At 44.7% G+C, this 21,321-nt stretch overlaps 1 protein-coding gene across 5 annotated transcripts in view; it reads left to right on the top strand.

Moving 5' to 3' along the window:
• The window catches only part of ENTPD5 (ectonucleoside triphosphate diphosphohydrolase 5 (inactive)), a 36,529-nt gene that overhangs the window by 11,280 nt on the left and 3,928 nt on the right, over positions 1 to 21,321 (top strand). For 4 of the 5 annotated variants that reach the window (XM_074996805.1, XM_074996808.1, XM_074996806.1 and 1 more), the window contains exons 5-14: positions 2,326 to 2,469; positions 2,871 to 2,946; positions 5,767 to 5,802; positions 6,473 to 6,561; positions 7,869 to 7,948; positions 12,043 to 12,104; positions 12,499 to 12,600; positions 14,838 to 14,978; positions 15,489 to 15,545; positions 19,643 to 19,758. In XM_074996805.1, coding sequence (XP_074852906.1) covers positions 2,326 to 2,469; positions 2,871 to 2,946; positions 5,767 to 5,802; positions 6,473 to 6,561; positions 7,869 to 7,948; positions 12,043 to 12,104; positions 12,499 to 12,600; positions 14,838 to 14,978; positions 15,489 to 15,545; positions 19,643 to 19,758 — 903 coding nt within the window. The remainder of the gene's footprint in view (positions 1 to 2,325; positions 2,470 to 2,870; positions 2,947 to 5,766; positions 5,803 to 6,472; positions 6,562 to 7,868; positions 7,949 to 12,042; positions 12,105 to 12,498; positions 12,601 to 14,837; positions 14,979 to 15,488; positions 15,546 to 19,642; positions 19,759 to 21,321) is intronic. The other variant, XM_074996809.1, reaches the window with a different exon arrangement.

The following is a 21,321-nucleotide window of genomic DNA, read 5'->3' on the forward strand; positions in this document are numbered from 1 at the left end:
AAACCTGAATATTATGAGACCAAAGACAGATCTCTGCTGGATCCCACTAGATACATTCCCACAGCTCGTCAGTGAACCATTGGTAACTAGTGTTTTGACTATGGTCTGTGAATCTGTTGTGCACCCCCACTTCTATTCCATCTAGACCACGTTTCCCTAATTTGTTTATGAGAGTGTCATGTGGGACTGTGTCAATAGCTTTATTAATGTCAAGATCTATCCCATTTTCAGCTTCCTGTCTCTCTGCTTGGCCAGTACGCCTTCCAGCGAAAGCAGTTACCATGACTTGCAGATGACAGTTAATGATAACCCTGTTATGCTAGCTATTGTCTGGTAGTGAGTTTCAGCAAGCCTGACCTTTTGCATATAGCCCAATTTATTCATGACACAACCTGTTTCTTCGTGGTTCTCAGCCTTTCCAGACTACTTTCAGGGCCCGTTGTGTCATGGAGCCCAGATAATTGCCCTGCTTGCCATGCCCTAAAGCCAGCCTTGCACTTGCAACCTTCTTAAACGTGTCCTATGACCGCCTTGGGGTTACAGTACCTGGGTTGGAAAATGCTGGTTTAGATTTGGCAAGGTACCAGCTGGAAGACCTCTGTACACCCCAGGGGTATGTGTGCTCCTGGTTGAGAATGACTGCTGTATCTGATTTGTCATGTAAGACACCCGTGGAAAACTAGTAACACACTGATCGTGAATGTGTGTGGTAAATGCTCAGGGAATGAAAACATTTTTATTAGACAACTCTGCAGAGTAAGTAAACAAGTTTCTTTCAGACAGAGGACAAGCTGACACCTGCAGCCAGGTGTCCATCAGAGTGACTTAGCAATGTGTGGCGTCAAGTGAGAGGGCAGGAACAGTTCAGTTTGCCTTTTGGAAAACACCAGCCTTGGAAGAAAAGGAAATTTCTTTACCAATAGACTCCATGTCTTTTTCCTCACAGCTTGAATGAATTTAATGTTTGGGGGTAACTGGTAGAAGAATCGATTTCAGAGGTCCATGGCACTGTAAAAGAGAGGGGTAAAGAACCCCAACACCTCTTTTCACCTAAGAAGACAAAGAAACTCTGCATTTTGTCTTTGTCTTAGGGGTGGTCTTGCTGAAATAAGTGTGTGTGGTGACAACCTTACTCAGTAACTAGACAATAGCTTGTTAAAGTCTTAACATTAGAAAGCATGTCTTTACTTTTGTTGGTCTATAACTGTTTCTAACGTTATTCCTTCTGCTTCTTACCACTTAAACTCCCCATCTTTCTTCTTAATAAACTTAAGAAGAGATAGTAAGAATACCTGGGATACCTGCACAATCTATGGCAAAAAGAGATTTTCTTGTGCCCAGCCACACAAAAGCCTCCATTAACCATATGTACGTAAGAACAGCCATACTGGGTCAAACTATAGGCCCATCAAGCCCAGTATCCTGTCTTCTGACAGTGGCCAATGCCAGGTGCCCCGGAGGGAATGAACAGGACAGGTAATCATCAAGTTTTCTTTTGTTTTCCTTTGCGTCTAAACCAATGCAGTGTTGTGTTTGAATTGAAGTGATTGTTTGCGCCAGTTAAAGTAAAAAGTATTTGCCTCTCTAGAGGAGAAAACACGTCTCATTATTCCTCTGAATTGGCTGGCCATTGAAGGGCACATGGTTTTGGGAGAATTCAGGTTTTGGAGGTGTTGGGATCTTTTTAAATGGTGCCTGAGGTAAAACAAACAGGCTGCAGAGTCAGAGTTGCTGAAGCCTCTTAACACACTGACACTCAGTACTTGTTTGTCAGCTGGCTGTTTGGGTCTAGGTTGTGAATCACAGCTACAGAGTATTTTTTGCATCCAGGGTTACAGGGCAGGTGCTGACATAATCTCTCACTTGTCAGGATTTCATCCCAGAACATAACCATGTCAGTGTATTATCTACAAAGACTCTCTTCCTCTTCTCCGTCTGCTTTGCCTCTTCTGTTGGTAATGGTACCAGAGAACTAGCTGATTTGTATGGCATGACTTCCAGACTTGTCAGCTATCAGACTTTTCCCCAAAAATATAAAGCCTAGACTTCCATGAACATAAAAGCATCATAAAAAAAGCTCTATAAACATATCTCTTCCTCTCATGCTTAAGGGTGCATGTAGCCCCTCCTGATCAATCTTGTTCCTAAGTGCCTGTCACTGTGGTTCTGAAATATCCTGCTGGCCCTCTGCGTGCATCACTCTGTCATGGGATATGTACTTGGTCTTGTATTTAGTGTAAAGGAGGGGCTTTAACGTGATTGTTATTTTTCTGGTTGCCCATTGGAAGGAACAGACAGAAAGAAACAGCTCCTGTTTATTTTTAGGGTGCAGACACTGTGAGAGGATTGTTGGAAATGGCCAAAGAAGCCGTGCCACCTCAGCATTGGAAGAAGACCCCAGTGGTGCTAAAAGCTACAGCTGGACTGAGGTTGCTGCCAGAGCCCAAAGCCCAGGCTCTGCTCACAGAGGTAATCTGAGAGAGATCTCTGTGCTATTGCATGGTTCTTCTTACAGCACCTTTTGTAACTCAATTTTCCATGCTCTTTACTGTAACTTAGTCCTAGCTGTGAAAAGCAGCTGTAATTCCATAAGAGTGCTTGAGAACTCTCAGACTCTAAAACCTTCTGCTGTGGGCCTGAGATCTGCCCCACCCAGCCTTGATAGAAGCAGAAAGGATGGATGGAGAGGGGACTAGCACACATCCTTCTTCCCTTCCTAGTTCCCTGAGGAGGAAGAGAAAAATTTGCTTAATACAAACTCATGTCTTACTTTCTACTGGTTGGAGGAGGAAGGAGAAGCTTTGTCCAGCACATTTAGTGAAGAGCATGGCCCCAGGCCTAGGGAATCTTACTATTTGTTCTTTCCTCAGGTGAGAGAGGTCTTTGAGGAGTCCCCCTTTCTGGTTCCAAATAACAGCGTTAGCATCATGGATGGATCTTCTGAAGGTGGGTCTTGGGAAGGGGAAAGTGGGCTGAAGGCAAAAGGGAAAGAGAAGTGATCTTCAGGACAGAAGGAAAGAACAAAGCACTTTGAGCACAACTCAGTCAGTTTGAAAACAGTGGATTCCTTTGTATTCCTGAGGATTTTGACTAATCAGACAGATCTTGAGCTAGAAATGCAGGCAAGCAAAGGGGTTCTGGAGATATGTAGGTGACATTCCATGGTCCAGAGCAGGAGTGTCTGTGTAGCATTGGATGAACAGAAATAGAGCTGGTGTCTCCACCACAGAGATTAAAATCAACAGTTGAGCACTTGCTCTCTGGTGCAGGTGTGAGTAAAAGAGATGCTGTAATCCTCCGCAGGTTGCTTTTGGAAGCCTCACTGCACTTCTGAAAGTTCATTGCATGACAGGCTTCCTTTGACAATAACAAATACATGTGCTGCATGACCCTATGAGGGGATGGCGCAGAGCACAAGCCCCACCACTCTTGCTGAAGCCTCTGAGGTTTGGCTTCTGCCCCAGGCCCCAACATGTCTAACACTGGCCCTGGCAACCCCATTAAATAGGGTCCCAACCCACAATTTCAAAACCATTGACACTGTTTAGTAAGCATGGGGAACCTGTGGTCCAGATCCAGACCGCAGCTTGTCTGGTACCGAAGCCCACTGCTCAGGGCTCCCCTCCATAGAATCCAGCCCATGGGTGGAGGGTCCTGAGCCTCACGGCCTGAATCAGGCAATCCACAGTCCAGATCCAGACCACGGGCTGTGCCAGGGGCTGGGGAGCAGGAATCGGCTCCAGGCTCTGCTTCTGGTTGCAGCTGCTCTCCCAGCTGGGAGAAGGGAAGGGGAGCAGCAGCGGTGGCCTGGACGTCTTGCCTGGAGGCTTCCTACCACTGCTCTGATTGGCTGGAATTCCATCCAGTCAGAACAGGGGAGGGCGGTATCTGGGAGCAGCAGGGAGGGGGTGCTGCAAAGGTGAGTGCATCCCCATCACCCAGACCCAGTGCCCCCAGACAGCTCCTGTGCCCTCCTCCCATCCAGACCCCCATTCCCATCCCCACCCTGACCCCTCCTTTCCAGATCCCTCACTCCCACCCAGACCCTGCACCCCAAACCTTCTACCCCCTTCTGCCTAGACCCCACTCCTGCCCAGACTCCACATCCCCACCTTGCTTCTGCCCCCCAACCCCTTATCTCCACCCTGAACCCTCTCTTCCACATCCCGGCACCCTTCCTCTCCCCTAGACCTGCTCCTGCACCCGCAGCCTGTTCCTGCACCCCCTTCTGCCCAGACTCCCTGTAGACAAATCAGTTGGACACCACATCAGTGAGTTAGTGGATGAGTTAGAAGACGGAGTAAAAGACTAGTTAATCATGAAATGTGCAGATTTTGGAGGCACTCCAAGCACTAATGAGGCTATAGAAATAACTCTAATTAACCTGAAAGAGATTAGAAACCTTGGCAAATAATATGAGATTCATCTTGTAAAATGGCAGCTAAATAGCATAGAAACAATCGCCAAAACACAGAGTGGAAGCAAAACCCAGGAAACCCAAAATGGCTGAAATAAACTATGGAAGTAGAGTAGGCAGCAAATCACACGTGTGTGTGCAGCATGATCTAGTTGGAAAGAGGGCCATTATAAAACTGGAGTAGGTATACAGAAGTGTCTCATCACAGAATAGGGAGGTGACTAGCCCTCTTTAAGCAGGTCTGATGAGCTCCAGCTGAACAACTGCATTCTGTACTGAGTTGTTCATTACTGCTTGAGCTGCATGAATGACTGATTTTTTTTTTTTTTTTGCTGGCAATTCTAAAACGTTTAAAAAAGGGCTGATCTGAAACGGAATTTCTCCTAAGTTTTAGTGTAAAGGCTTCATTTCAATGTTGAGCCTTTTTAAAATAAAAATAAAGGAAATTTCAAACCCCAATCAATTAAAATTGAGCAAAGAAAAGGTTTTGTTTCAAAGACATTGAAACATTTTGATCTTTTTTTCAGAATTTTTAAAGACGTTTTTATTTTGACCAAAACAATGCAACACATTCAAAATGAATTGAGAAATGTTTGTCAACCCAAATTTGCATTTTTGCACACACCAAAAAGGTTGAAAAATTTTGGCCAGCGCTAATTACCACTAATAGAGTGACAATTTGAGGAGCTCTAAGAAGAGCAGAGAAAATCAGAGCGGAAGGGGCCTGTTTTTGAGGAACTATTGAAAGAGCCAATGCTGGTCTAAGAGACAGTGCGCATGGTGAGTCTACAAGTATTTGAAGGAAGAAAATAAGTTATTAATGCACTACATGGGGGTCATGGGAGAATGTGCCATAGAGAACAGTACTGTGTGCAGAGGGAGAAGGACTACTGAGGCCTAGTAGAGCCCAGTGTGGCCTTTATTTTATTTTCTAAATTCCCTCCTCAAACCACATGTCTTTCCATTGGAATCCCACTGCTGACTTACCCACAGGTGCTACCTAATGCTGCTGTCAAGCTCAGTGGCTAGAGCAGAAGAGGAGGAGTTGTTCATATTTTACTGGCTCACCTGAAGCAGAGCCACGTTTTTCACATCTACATTCAGTGGAATTAAAATACAAAGAGCATTTGTACAGTTTTAAAGTTAAGAATTTAAATGCTCAAAAGTCAGCTAATACCAAAGGCAAATTATCTCTATGCCAATTGGTATACTGTTGTGACACAAGGCCCAGTTCTTCGCTCTGCTGTAAATGCACATATGTCAAAAATCCCTCTCCCCACTAGTCCCCCTTATGATCTTACACATCCTTCCATTTTTCTTTTTTTTTTTCTTCTTCTTCTTCTTTGCAGGTGTTTTAGCCTGGATCACTGTGAACTTTCTGACAGGTAATTAACTCTGCTTTGACTCAGTCTTAGGCCTGAGCTGGTCCCTGCATAGATGGGAAGAAGTTTGGAGTTGGCTATCCCATCTGTGCCCCTCCCTGCCTCACCTGGTTTGCCATCCTCCACTCTCCTTTGCCGCAGCAGAGAGTGGGAAGAATAGAGGAGAAACTAGAAGAATGAGACTGTGCCCTGGCTAGGTGGAAATGGTAATGCTAGAGGTGGAAGGTTTACACTTCCCCTTCTTTTCCACACCAAGAGCCAGCTACAGATTGGGGCTAAGGTGGGGGAGAGGATTTGACCAACGTCCAATTTTTGGATATGTAGGGATTTCCCCCCTTCACCTCCACAGAAGTGAAGTTGGAATCAAGAGGGAAAGTCCCTTACTTTGCCCTCAGTATCTGCCCTGTATCTGCCAGCCCCGTGGCAATGAGTTGTGAGGCAGGGTCATCCTTTCTGACTTGGTGTTTCTGCCTGACACCACCCCAGCATGTTATAGAAACTAGCTTTGCATTATGTGGTGCGTTTTCACCTGGCCATATATCCTTCCAATCAAATCAGCCCTCGTATAGGTCTGTGATGGGCTGAGAACTAGGGGGCTGTAGGGACTTGTGGGCAGTCTCCAAGCTAAGACTTCAAGTATCAGTGGCTGTTCTGAGCATGATATTGTCTGCAGGGCAGCTCTATGGCCAGAACCAGCAGACAGTTGGGACACTGGACCTGGGAGGAGCCTCAACGCAAATCACTTTCCTGCCACGGTTTGAGGTGAGGAGCAGACACAAGCATATGTGCTAGGGTTGTTTTAACCATTGGTAATGGTGCCCCCTGCAACCACATGCTCTGAAGACTCACGTTTCCAGTACGGGCACCTGCATGCCATGTGTGAAGGTCAGTCTGCTTTTGCCCCCTTTAATATTGACAGTGAAATTCAAGTGACTGGTGCTCATAAAGAAAAGATCCTCTCTAAGGAGAAAAAGAAAAGTATTGACTTAAATTACAAACATATTTGAAAGTGTAGAAAATACCCCCAAAATAATTAAATAAATGGTATTCTGTTAGGCTACGGCTACACTAGCTGTAACTCAAAATAACTTACACCATTTGCGCAACGCAAATTGTGTAAATTATTTCGAGTTACTTTATTTTGAGCTTGGTGCCATCCAAACGGCACTGAAGTTTGAAATAAGTGGCTATTTCAGTGTTTTTGTTACCCCTCTTATGACAAGGGGTAGCAGAAGCGGAATATCACACTTGAAATAGCACTGCTATTTTGAGCACAGTGTTTAGCTGCAGAGCTGCTATTTTGGGATACATTTGTATCCCAGAATAGCAACTGTAGTGTAGCCATAGCTTTAGGCTGCGTCTACAATAGAGCATTTTGTCGATAGAAAGGGCCTTCTTTCGACATAACTCAGAAAACACCTATGCACACAGAGCCTTCTGTTGACAGAGTCTCGAAAGAACTCAGCATTTGTCTTGACAGTTTAGACACTTCTGTTGACAGAAAGGGCTTCCAGTTCACTGGGCAGCCCTGTTTGCAGAGCTCCTGGTCAGCCGTTCTGCTGTCGACAGAGGGCAGGGCACTCTGGCTGCTCTCCGTCGACAGACCAGATTGCTCTGTCGATCTGTTTTTGTGTGTAGATACACTCTGTCAACAGAGTTTCTGTGGACATAAGTCTGTTGACAGACATTACTGTCGACAGATGCTTCTAGTGTAGACATAGCCTTAGTGTTTAACAACGCGGTTAATTGCAATGAATTCTTTTAATCACTTGACAGCCCTAATAACAATATACGTACACGAGGGGCAGAATTAAGGTTGCCTAGGCTATATTAATTTTGAGGGCTGGATTAGGCAAAGCTTTATGGGTACTATGACAATAGCAAAATTATGAGATATTTGTAACGGAGGGTGGGTAGCTCCATGTAGCTGCATTGGATGAGTACAGTAAATTACCTGGATGTCTGTGCGAAAGTTAGCAAGGATATTACCACTAGGTTTCTTGTTTTGTTTTCATTTATTTGATTGAGTGATAGGGACTGAAATAAATATTGATATACTTAATTTTTAGGAAACATTGGAACAAACCCCCGTGGATTTTGTCACCTCATTTGAAATGTTCAATAGCACTTACAAGCTCTACGCGCACAGGTGAGGAGCAAGAAGCTGCCACCTTCGGTGGGGCAATCTTTTCATAGCCTTGAGAGCCAGCCTAGGAGGTAGCATGTTGTCCCATAGTGAGTTGTTGAGCCCTGATCTTCCAACAAGATTATCTCACTGGAGACCCTAACATTAATTGATCCTGCGTCCTTCAAAGCGTGACATGAATATCAAGAACATTGGAAATCATGGTTTGTGACTCAAACAAGCATTATGGGTAATTACTTCAGGAGAAGAGAAATTCTGGTAGGATGATTAAATCAAATACTTTGGGCCTCTTGGAAAGGGGGATAATGTAATTCAGCTGTCAAGACACAACCTGATCAGACTGGTAATGGGATACAGGACCTCACGCTTCCCAAGCCACCAGTTCCAGAGTGACTTGGTTTCTTGGTCACTGAAAAGTTCATGATGTACAAGTCGTTTCTTTTGATCAGTTTCATCATCTTTTTCTGTTGTTACAAGGGAACACCTCACTGAACATAGGTTATGCATTTTGTCCATCAGTATTTAAGGGTCCATGGCTGTCTCCTATCATTCTTAGTTGGGGGACCACAGCCCCTCTATCTTTTATCTATCCAACAAAGCTTAAGAGGGAGCTAGTGCTTTCAGGATACACACACACACCCGCAGGCACGCACATAGGGCAGAGTAATAAACAGTTCTTTGAGTGCTTGATCATGTCCATTCCACCTTAAAAATATGTGCTCACCACATGCTCCAGTGCCAGAAGTTTTTTCCCTCAGCAGTATCTTCTAGGGAGTGGCTCTGGTGCCCTCTGGAATAGCTCCTGCTTGGTACAGTGTAATGGGCGCCATCTGCTCCCACCACCTTCAGTTCCTTCTTGCCACCAGTGATGCTGCCTGGGAAGTTCACTGCTCTTACTAGCACTGCTTAGGATTCATTTATACAATATTTAATTCTTGCAGTGTTCCTGTAAATAATTCGCAATAGAGTTAGTTAGCTCTTAGCAGTAGTTTGTATTTACTTTACTGGCTGTGCACCCTGTGACAGCTGTAAATGCCCCGTGTTTCTCAACAATTCCCACAGCTCTTGCCTCCGGTGTTTCAGGGAAGGGCACATAAGTGACAAGTGTGTTATCGGTAAATTCTTTAAACCCAGGTTGAAGAAGGAGTGTAAGATCAGGTTCAAAGTGCTCCTGATGGAGTCAGCGCTTACTCCAGCCCCAAACCAAATGTCTGACTTGGCACCCAACACTACAGTGTTGGCACATAGTATCCCCCATACTGTCAGTGAGCTACTGCAGATCCATATCTGTGGTTCCAGTCCAGAAGATGAAGAAGGCCAGTAGGGGTCAATCTCCTACTGCTGGAAAGGGGAAGGACAGGGCTAGGGGAGAGCTAAGACCCACACTGGGCATCTCATCTCCCTATACGGGAAATTGGGCCTCAGCTGACATTGAGTGGTTCAGCCCATCCCTTTCTTTGCCTGGAAGCCTGGACTCAGAAGAGGGCCTCCCTCAGCTTCAGGTGCCATCAATGCCTGAAGATCTCCAGGCAGTGCAGGAAATCCTGATGTTCTCAGTGCCACCCACACCAGCTCTGGCAGTGTCCAGATGTTAGGGTAACCCCTTCTGGGGACTCTTTCCTCTGCCTTTGGCTTAACAGCACCACTTTCCATTGTGGGCTACTATCTGGTGTCTGTCCCCCAGTAGGACACACCTCAGACCTGGGAAGGCAGTCACAGCAAAGTCCTCTCTGGTCTCTGGACTCTGGGTGCTAGCAGCAGGAGTTGAGGCAGACTTCACTGGTTACCTGGCACAGACCCACAAGAGGCATGTGCCTCCCAGCAAAAGCCTTGGGACTGACCTTTCAAACTGAGTTGTTATGGGTTCTGAGACCATTTGACCAACAGGAGCTATGGGTCCCATAATCAGTCTCCAAAAAGGTTGTCACTCTGTTCAGGAAGATTCCCATGGTGGCCGGTCCATGATACTTGAAAGTCCTGCTGCTTGTCCTGGTACCTGTCTCAAAGTGTGAATGGTGGATCACCAATCTCCCTTCATGGAGCACTGTGGGTGACTGAGGTCCCCGTGGAGGCACACATCCCAGTCAGACCATTCTTTCTTCAGATGTGACCACAGTCAGGGTCGATCATGAAGTTGCTGCTCCAATAGATACCAGTCAACAGGTACTTACCGCTCCATGTATGGCTCTAATACAGAGCAGGGCTCAGTACTGGCAGCACAGCCTCCCAAATTCTCAGTTCTGTCTACATCACAAGCACCAAAATCTATGCTGTGGCCCCAGATCCACCAGCTGGTTCTGTGGTACCCCTTGGACCCACAGGGGTTTCACTCAACCTTTCCAGTCAGCAAGCTCAACATCAGACACTTTTGACAAACTGGTGGCCTCATTGATCCAACCCTCTCTGGTGCTTGAGGCTTCAGGGGAAAAGACCCCCTCTCCCCACAACAAGTCCACATGGACAAAGGGGTCAACCTGTTGGACCAACTGTCCTTCCTCCTTGTCCGGTGAGGCTGTCACTGGGGTCTTTCACCACTGCTTGCCTCTCTACTTCTATTCAGGTGGGTGTGGCTGGCCTGGCTCTGCTCATAAGGGGTGGAGGGTTCTTTTCCCCAACTTCCTGTCAGTCTTGGCCTGGGGCTATGCCCTTTTCCTACATAGTTTTATTTTATTCTTTTTCGTCATCTCCTCTCTAAGGTTACAGCTACACTACAGGTAAGATTGATGCTGGCATGGTCGATCTTCCAGGGCTCAACTTACCTGCTTAGTGGGAATGCACTAAATTGAATTTATGGGGTGCCCTCATCGACTGTGGTTCCCCTGCCTCGCCGCCTTACGAGTAAGGGAATCCAATGGGAGTGCAGGCTCCCATCGAAGCTCCTTTAGTGGAGACAGTGCAGAAGCCCTAATTAAGGTACATCAACTGTAGGTACGTCATTAACATAGCTGAAATTGCATACCTTAATTCAACCTTCTCCTGTAGTGTAAACCTACCCTCACTTAAACAGCTCTAGTATTCTCAATCTCTCTTTTACACAGAAGTGTGCCCAGGTCTCTTAGCTGCTTTGTCACTCACTTCTAAAATGTCTACGCTACTTCCGTTTCCTTTCTGAGATAGGATGAACCCAACTGAACCCAGGTCAGGACACAATATGCAGCATCTATGAATTATGTAACATTATAGTATTTTAAGAATTGTTTCCTTTCCTATACGTTATGTATCCAAACAGTTTGCTTTTTCTGCCCACTGTACTGTTGAGAAGGGGGGTTTTCTGAGCTGTCAACAGTGATCCTGATTCAGTTTTCCGGAGTGATGTACAGTTAACTTAAAACCCAGCCTGGTGTGATGAGTTGGGATTTCAGACAAGTCCTAGTGCACAGGAGGCCATTATCACAATTAGAGGCTTTGTTAAAAGTCTGAGCTGATGTAATAAGTGCCAACAAGTACCCCAAAACTGGTCCTGTAATCTGTGTTTTTTTTCTCAAGTCTATAGCCACTGGCTTTGATCATTTTTTCTATTTTTTATATTACTAATATCTTTACCCAAAGTATTTCTCCATTCTCCTCTTGGTCATCACATTGTATCCCGTAGGCATCATAGATAATGTTGCCCAATTTCTGTTAGATCATCATCTCCATCATTGTGTACAACTTTTGGGTTGTCTTGCTTATTTCCCACTCCCATTGCATTTTGTTTGTAGAAATGTATGTACGTTAATGCTGCTTTTTACTCACTCTTCTGATACAGCAAGACCTCCTCTTTTCTTTGATCCTTTCTTTTAAATCTACGAAATTCATGCCAGATTTTTTTGAGTTGCTCAAATGCTTCCTATTCTTCTCTACCCACTTCCTGCCTCATTGTCACATTTACTCCCTTTCTATGTACTTTGTAACATTTTGTTTTTGCATTAGTCCATTGGGACTTATAATTCTTCTCCTGGCAGGCAGAAACTCACTAAGATTGGAGGGGGAACTGGAGAAGGATGCAGAGAAGGGGAATCTGGTGTCTGCATGCCATAAACTTAGGGTTTGGCGGTGTGTAAAGCATGTCCAATGAGCCAGGGCAAAACTGTAATATTGTGCTTTGGTTTTTGCAGCTATCTGGGCTTTGGACTGAAAGCTGCCAGACTAGCAACTCTTGGAGCTCTGGAAATGGAAGGTACAATCAGATGAAACAGTTGGGTTAGATTTCTAAAGAAGTGGGTGAAGAAATCTTTAGATTTCTAAAGAAGTGGGTGCAGTTGGGTGCCCCCTTTCCATGTGTGACCCTCTTCATTTTACCTTTTCCTCCATTTCCCTGTCAGTGATCTGCCCAGAAATTGAGAATAATAATCTGCAGGACCAGGAGGAATCATATTCCAGAGTTCTGATTATTCCCCAATTCAGAATCCATTTATGCAGTATCTAACTCTCTACATTCACCAAATCTTAGTTTGCCCATCAGGAAATTATAAGACACCTTGGGTATTCTTCACCTTCTGGTGGAGCCTTGATTAGTGCATAGGTTTTGGGAGGTCTCAGCCCTTCCTGAATTTCCTTTGGCTTCTTTGCAGCAGTGGATGGACAGATGTTCCGAAGTTCTTGTTTACCGAAGCGACTGGAGGCAGAGTGGCACTTTGGGGGAATGAGATATCAGTATGGTGGCAACAGAGAAGGTATATTAAGGAGGTTTTGGTTTCTGACAAAAGGTGATTTGGGTGCCTTCCTTTTGTGGGCTAAGCCTGACTCTAGAAAGAGGGTTTTCTTGATCAATCCCTTTTTTGTGACCCAGTTCTTTGGGAGTATGTTTGTGAGTCTCAGGAATATGGTCACAGAGACAGTCACAGGTCCCTTGATATGGAAAGCTCTTGATACAGCACAAGAATAATCGAAAGTGAACAGGAAGAGGGCAACTGGCCCTATAGGAGTTGTCGCTTCTCATTGCAAAATGCTGTAGACCATTGGTAGGAAGGTTTGGATCTGCTTGTCCCACTGCAGTAAAGTTAGTGATTAACTTTGAGAACTTATGGGATGGGCAAAGTCCCAGAGGGCTTTTGAAGACAAACATTGTAGTGTCTTTGAAAAAGGAACAAAAATGACCTGAGGAATCATAAACCTGGCCCCCCAAATATCAATACCTGGATTGATTGGAAATACAACACAGCAGGGCACAGATTATCCAACAAGTTCTTGGAATGTACTGGAGACAGTTTTTAATTTCAAAAGCAGAGAAAGCCAGTAGGAGAGAGGCTATTCTAGATTTTGACAAATAAGGAGGAACTTGTTGGGAGTTTGAAGACAGCTTGGGTGAAAGTGGTAACAAAATGGTGGAGTTCATTCTAACGAACAGTAGGAGGGAGAAGAGCAAAATTAAGAGAATGGATTTCAAAAAGGCTGAGGTTAGGAAACTTTTTGGTCCCCTCCTCACTGTTTTGGCTGGAGCAACTTTCGGACTGGATCAAGGCAAACCATTGGCCTCATCCAGTCCACAGCTCTGCACTGGAAATGGCAGCACAGAGAAACTTTAACCCCTGCATTGGCTTGCAGGCTCCCATTCCTGTTGCTCTCATTGGCCAGGATTCCTAGATATACCTCCTCTACCGCTTCCTCCTATCCACAAAGCTTGTTACCCTGTCACATAAAGCAATGACATTGGTTTGACACAAAATGTGTTCTTTTTTTGGGCTGGGGACCACGCACAAGTGAGAACGAAAAAAAAAAGACACTCTCTCTCTCTCTCTCTCTCTCTTTTCCACCCCCCCACCTCACTCATCCAACTCAGGGCACTGCGGTTCCCCTCACACTCCAGCACCATGGTTCAACGTCCCTCGCCCCAGTGTCAAATTACCTCTTCTGGGGACTTTACTAAGGCGTTTGACAGTCTTGCATGACCTTCTTGTCAACAAACTAGGGAAATACAACCTAGGTGGATCTACTCTACGGTGGGTACCTAAATGGGTCTCAGTAATGCTGGAAAGTTGGGGATCTGCAGGGATCAGTTTGAGGACTGGTTCTGCCCAATATTTTCATCAGTTGTTTAGATAATGGCAGAGAGAGAGCACACTTACATAGACCATGGGTTTGTATAGAGGAATTATGATATTTTCTGCTTAGGTATCTATCTCTTTCCTAATAGTTCCTAACATTCTGTTGGCTTTTTTGACTGCCACTGCATGTAGTTCTCTGAAAACATCTGTTCTATCTGTAATGACTCTAAGCCTCTTTCTGGAGGGATAATTGCTAATTTAGACTCCATTATGATTTATGTATAATTGGCATTGCATTCTCCAGTGTGCTTTATTTCACATTTATCCATTGAATTTCATCTGCCACATTGCTCAGTCATCCAGTTTTGTCCAACCCCTTCATAACTCTTCAGTCTGTTTTGGATTTAACTCTCTGGAATAATTTTGAGTCATCTGCAAATTTTTTCACCTCACTGTTTACCCCTTTTCGCAGATCACTTATGAATAAGTTGAACAGCATTGGTCACAGTACAGGCCCCTGGGGGACACCACTATTTCCTGTTCTCCATTCTGAAAACTGATCATTCCTATTCTTTTAAGCAGTTTCTGATCCATGAGGGGACCTTCCCCTCTTATCCCACTGCAGTTTATGTTGCTTAATGAGGGTCTTTAGTGAGGAGCCATGTCAGAGGCTTTCGGAAAGTCTATTTTTGGTGTATTAAGGAGGAGAGCTGCTGAGATAGTCTGAAAGAGAACTTTGTCTTGGGTGAGGATGCCTACCCTTCGCTGTCTCTCCTTCCCTCTTACCCTTGGCTGAGTCTCTCTTCCTCCCCTTTTTCTGTTTTAGTCTCTGCTTTCTTTCTTGCCTTCTCATCAAATTGTCACTGGTTCCTCTGTTTTCTGATCTGTCTCTGTGAGTTCATCTTTGCCTGTGTTTGCACTGGCAGGGGAAACCGGATTTGAGCCATGCTATTCAGAAGTGCTGAAGGTTGTACAAGGAAGACTGCACCAGCCAGATGAAATTCGCAAAAGCTCCTTTTATGCCTTCTCCTATTACTATGACCGGGCTGTTGACACCGACCTGATAGGTAAATCAGCTTGTGGTAGAGAGCTCTTGTGCAATGAGAGGGAAACTGCGGCTACTTGGTGTGAGAGGTGGGAAGAAGAGACTGTGTGGGAGATAGGCCGCCTGTGTGACTTTGATGGAGGAAGCACACCCAGGGAACACACACACAGCTGAGTCCCCCAGCAGAGTTTGTCTTGGAGTATCTTCCCAGACCTGAGTGAGAGCTATGTGCGGTCCAACAGTGTGTCCCTTTCTCTTTCTCTCTCTGTATCCAACAGAAGTTGGTCCAATAAAAGATACGGCCTTACCCAACTTGTCTGTGTAATATCCTGGGACTGAAATGTCTACAGGTGTACTGCATACAGCATTTCGTAGATACGCTTTCACTTGTGTGCCATCCTGTGCAGTTCTGTGTATCCTGTGCTACAGGATCTACCCTTTGCCTCAGAGTTTTGCTCCAGTATGTAAGTTTTCATGGGAAGAAGTGTTTCCTCAGACCTGGGATCATGCTTGCTCATCTCTTACTTTTCAGATTATGAAAAAGGAGGCATTCTAGAAGTCAGAGATTTTGAAAGAAAAGCTAAAGAAGGTAAATATTATGAAACGTGAGTGGTGTGGGAAAGGGACACAATGGAAATATGTGCACTATTCATACACATTACAGAGCTTGGTGTTGATTTTAAATATAACTACAAATCAGCTGTACCCATTGGCTCTCTATTTCTCACTTCCCTGCCAACTATCCATTATTAGTTAACTAATTTCTTGTAATAGTTACAGTAAAAATGGGTCTTGAAGAAGAATTGAAGATGGAAAACATTCTGGTCTTACAATTCAGAGAGTACATTTAATTCATAAGCATAATTGTGGCAGGAATTGAATCTACTATACCAGGGGTCAGCAAACCCCTGCAGCCGGGAGCTTACTCAAAGCTGTGCCGTCTGTGGAATAACAAAACACCAGCTGATGCTACAAACCAGCACTTAAATGGTAAAGTGGGGCCATTAGTGACTGAAAAAGTATCACCATCATTTGGGCTGTACCTAGAGGTCAGAAGGTCAGATTTCTGCACTTTGCCTCAGAAAGGTTGCTGTGACCCCCTGTACTATGCTAAAATCAAAAAGGATTTTTTGGGGCTTCATGGCTGAGCTTAGAAGAATGATGACACTCTCATTAGTCCAGCATCCCATTGCTATGGAACTCCTTATTATACCTAGATAACCTGGACTGTCTTTGCATTTGGTTCAAGTTCACACAGCCAGCACTTTTGTTTTTCACCCTTCCGTGAGTGGATCATCTAATTTTCACATCCTATTAAGAAATGGTATTTGAAGGCCTTATTCATGTGTTTCCACCTGTTCAAGAATCAACTGCTCCTTGAGACGTGAAGTTGGTGTTTACAAAGCAAATGGCGGTGCATTTTGAGTTGTCGCATTGTTCATTGCTCTGCCCATCATTGACTTTGGTGTTCCTAATAGTGACAGTAGCCTGAGGAGTGACATCCAGGACTCACTGACTGATACCCCCCATATGTGCTGTTCCATAAGAATAAGATGTTTGTGTCCACACACAGAATTATTAACTAAGGTGGGCTCTGATTGCCACTTCAGTCTATATAGTAATTGATAATCCTCCCCAAATCACAGTTGTCACCAAGAGACGCTAAGTTATGTGGCATTGGGTAACATTTTTAAAAACACCCAAGTGAATTAGGAGCCTAAGTCCTTTTGACTTTTGATTAAGCTTAAGTTCCTGAGTGACTTACATGTTTTTGAAAATGGAATTTAGGCTGCTAAGTCACTTGTGTATTTTTGAAAATGTAAATCTAATTGTTCAGAGAGCCTTTAAATGTTGAGACGAATAATAACCTGATCCAGCACTCACTGAAGTCAACTTAAAGACTTCCATTGACTTCATCTGGGAATTGGATTAAGCAGTAATTTCATATGTAAAATTCCTGGACTGTTTGTACCCCACAGGGATAAATCCAAGAGTCAAACAGCCTGTGCTTGGATTTATCTAAATAGATTAGAATGTGTATGCAAACATGTTTTGACCTTGAGGATGTGACAGCCTCAGGATTTTAGACCTTATTCATCTAGGCATAATATTTTGATTTCATGTCTTTGTCATCAGAGAGATACGTAAAGCTTTCTGTTAGAGTTCTGATCATAGCTCTAGGCAGCTCTGTTTGGCTTTTAGCTCTGATACTCCACAAGAACAATCTTGAAGTCTCCATATAATTAATGCTTCTCTTGCTCATTTCTACAATGGACTTTGGCTGCTGCTCAGGTCCCCATCAGTGGTGGACCATACAGTCAATTCTTGCTGGAGGGAAGAAAGAACAGTTACTTACCTTTTCTGTGAGACGATGGCCTGTTCGGGATTCACAATCTCCAGTCTTCTTAATTTTGCCACAGAATTTTGATTTATCAGAAAAAAATTAGGTGATAGCACAGGCTACATATGGTTCCTGTTTTTATCTGGGGGCTTATGGGTATTATTTGAAGAGCATATGGCCTCAATAGGCTCTGTTTGGTAGTAGGTTCCAAACTTATAAACAGCCCCAGAACATACATCCATAAAGGAACTCATGTTGAAGAACTACAGCTGTGTGGTAAGTAGCCTTTCTGTCCACCTTGTGACCTTTTACCTTTAAAATGTACATGTCCACAATATGGAGGGAGGAACATCAAATTCCAAACAGTGACTGTTGTTTCTGAGGTATACACACATGTATGGGTGGAAAGTCTTCACAACTTGTATCAAAAACAGCCTGAGCCTGTGTTATGGATTTGTTTCCTTTTAAAAAGGAGAATCATGGGTTGTGACCAAGTTTCAGTCCAAAGAGCATTTTTATGAATGTTAATGGTGATTTATCTGGGAGCTTATGGTTGTTATTTGAAGAGGATATGGCCTTATGAGGTGAAAGAGAGAACTTAAATATATTTCATGGATCATGTATTGGTTAACAGTACATGAGCAATGTAATTGTTGTCCTATTTTGGCGTGGCAAATAAGACCTTTGAATAACTCCTTTGAGAAGGAGTGCAAACAAAGCATTTTTGGCTTATCAAATGTCAGTTTTTGGAATGCCCCTGATTCTGATACAGGACAAAGATGAGATCACTGTGACCTGGTGAATGCAATCAGGATAAACCAGGAAAGTCCCTGTCAAGTAATAAGATTAAAAGGTTTGTTACTCTTAATAAGTATGTAAACATGTTATATAGTTTCTTGTGTAATGCAGAATTTCATATTTGGTCCTAACTCATTAAATAACAAAAGAGGAGCACGTGTTGAGAAAAGTAGGGAGTCCCCTTGGGTATAAAAAGTGTACTAATGTTTAAGCCTTGGTCTTGCTTGTGTGCATGCACCCAACTCATTGGGTTGTGCTGAAATAAATGAAATCCAAGGAATGGAGCTTAGCATTAGCAGTAGTTTTTGTCTGCTACAGCAAGCACTGACTGTCTGTGTTGCTAGGTTCATAAATGACATGAGAGTCTGGCTGATGGTCTGAAATACCCTTACAGTTAAGAAAAGTGAATGCCTCTATTACAGATGCAATATAACTATCTCCAGCCATTAGACCTGTGAGGAAGTAGTCAAAAGAAAAGGATGAAAGGCACAATCTCAGGGACTCAGTGTGAGCTAGAGCTTAGTAACAGCCAAAATCACAAGGGAAAAATCAAGTTAAGAAATGAGTTGTCAAGGGAGATGGTGAAATCTAAGACCCTGGGGGGCGGGATTCCACATGAGATGACAGCCAAGAAATGATTTGGGGTACTGTGTCATAGCTATCCTAAGAACTCATTTGTAGCTTTATTACCATTGAAAGCTGACTCAGCCTACACTAGAGCCGCGTGAATAATGTTGCTGTGTTAAGAGGTGTTCCGAACGGTGTCCAAAGAAATCAGAAGTACTTAATTTAAAATACTGATGAGTTAGTTCCTGGCTTTGAAGAACAGCTGTGCGGACTCAGATTCCGTATATGTGAAAGCAACGGGCTTGTGCTCAGCAGCTGCACCAGGGGCTCTGACTATACGTGCAGTTTAGTCAAGTATTCTACAGGTTGCAGCCCCCCTTGGCCGGCATGCTCGGGACCTGACTGGTCTCAGACAAGAGAATTTGCTGGATGAAGGGAGGAGTTACGGCTTCTGCAGGCAGAAAGCCCTGCAATCAGGGACTGCTGCAGCTCCAGCCTGCAGCCCAGGGTACCATGGGGGTCCAGCCAGCCCCTGCCCCTCTGGCTGCCATGAAGCAGAAGGGGGCTCCAGCTCCCAGCCCCACAGCAGCCTCCCTACCCCTGTTGACATGGGGCAGACAGAAGCTCCTGGTTTCTGGCCCACCGGTGCTGCAGGTTAGTGGGGGCTCCAGCCCCGATCCACACATTGCAGTGGGACTGGCCGGGGCTCCTGTCCTGTCCCTGTACTGCAGTGGGACTGGCAGGGGCCCTGGCCCCCAAACTACTGCAGACTAGTGGGGCCTCTGCCCCAGCCCCCATGTGTTGCTGCAATGCATATGGGGACTCTAGCTGCTAGTTCTGTGGGGGCTCCTGCACCAGCCACTATTCTCTTTTCTAGTAACATCTGTGGTTATGCCAGATGAGAGACTACCAGATTTCAGAGGTGCAGCCTGTACTAAGATTACTCTTCTCAGCCTCCTTTCTCTCTCTCTTCCCTCCAGTGTGTGATAACTTAGACAGATACACCTCAGCCAGCCCCTTCCTGTGTATGGATCTCACTTACATCACTGTCTTGCTAAAAGAAGGCTTTGGGTTTGAGGATAATACTCTTTTACAGGTAAGAAAAGCAATACAATAATCTAGCTCTGGCTTTCTTGTATCTCAAACGAAGACGACGCACTAGCCCTCTGCTCCTGGTCTCTCACCTCTTCTTCCATATACACAGTGGTGAGAAGAGACAGGGGCTGCTTTTCACATTCACTGCTTTGGGAAGGGATTGAATCTTGCCACTGGCCTATTGGTTATGGTGACATAGAATTAAGCAGCAGAGACCTCCGGAAGTTTGTCATTTCCTGGTGATCTTCTCAGCTCAAATGTCATCCAAACTTCAGCTTATTTACTGTTAGAATACTCATGATAAAAGAAGCTTTCAAAATTTAAAATAAATTAGAAAAATAATCTGGTTAAAAAAATGTATTCTATGTAAACAGTTGTGAATAAAAACATTCTTTTGCAGCGTGCACATCCCCAGCATGGAAGCTCTCAGCTGCCTTCCCCAATTTTTCACGGTGTAAGATGAGAGGATTTGATAGCCTCCGTGGTGCGATAATGAAAATCAAACTCGAGAAATTCTCCCACTTTGAATTAGAGCAGGTGCTGGTGGTCACATAGCAAAGGGAATGATGTGCATGTGAATCAAAGGGCTGTGCTCTGCTCTGGATGCTTAGGGCCCCGTGGCTGTGCATGCCTTGCACTTAGTCATTTGCACAGACGCACTTGTTGGCAGCTGCTGTTCTCCACAAGTAGCACAATACCCCTTGCAGTTCCCCAGCCCTCTGTCACCTTACAAACTCCAAATGCTGTGCTGTAGAGCCCACCTGCTACCCCTCCTGACCTCCTTTCCACCACCTAAACTGGACTCACGGGTCTAGCTTTCTTCATTTTGAACAATTCTCTTTTTCTGGCCACATACACATTCAAACTCTACCCAAGCCCCTACCTTCAAGCTCCACCCTGGATGCTATCATCTGACATTTGTATATAGGGCTATAGGTGGGTGTAGCACTTTGCAAGGAGTAACTGCTGTTCCCCAAAGCTTTCCAGTATTGATGACAGGTCTTGCTGGAGAGAGAGAGAGAGCAGAAATAAGTAAGAAAGAACAGAATTTACCCCCACTGAGGTGATGAGGCTGCTTGTTGCATAGTGGGGGTGTTCTTTTATTTCAGTTGGTGTAGGAGGGAGGGTTCAGGTGGAAGAAATGTAAGAAAAGGTGGCTTTAGAGGGACAGGGAGGAGGAGAGGGAAGTGCATGGGGGGACAGGATCAAGGAAGCTGTTCTTAGCAGAGGGAGTAGGCACAGAGGTATTTGTAGTAAAAGGATTCAGAGGGTGAGAAGGGAAGTGGCTGTGGAAGGAGCATCAGGAGATGAAATGTGGTTAAAAGCCTTGACTGAAACAAGGTAAGATTGGATCAGATATGGAAAGAAATGAAAGACTTGGGGTCAGATAGTGTTGGACATGGCCAGAAGCAGAAGAGGATGAGAAATTTGGTGGCAGCAGCAGGTTTCCATTCCCACCAGCTGCTAACTCCCTCCCAATTTCTTTCCCACCTTCTTCCCTCTCCTGTGAAACACTTGGTTCCTCCATCCATATGAGACACGTGATTCCAGCCCTGTTCAAGGA

This window comes from Carettochelys insculpta, chromosome 6, assembly GCF_033958435.1.
Source record: "Carettochelys insculpta isolate YL-2023 chromosome 6, ASM3395843v1, whole genome shotgun sequence".
Taxonomy (NCBI): Eukaryota; Metazoa; Chordata; order Testudines; family Carettochelyidae; genus Carettochelys; species Carettochelys insculpta.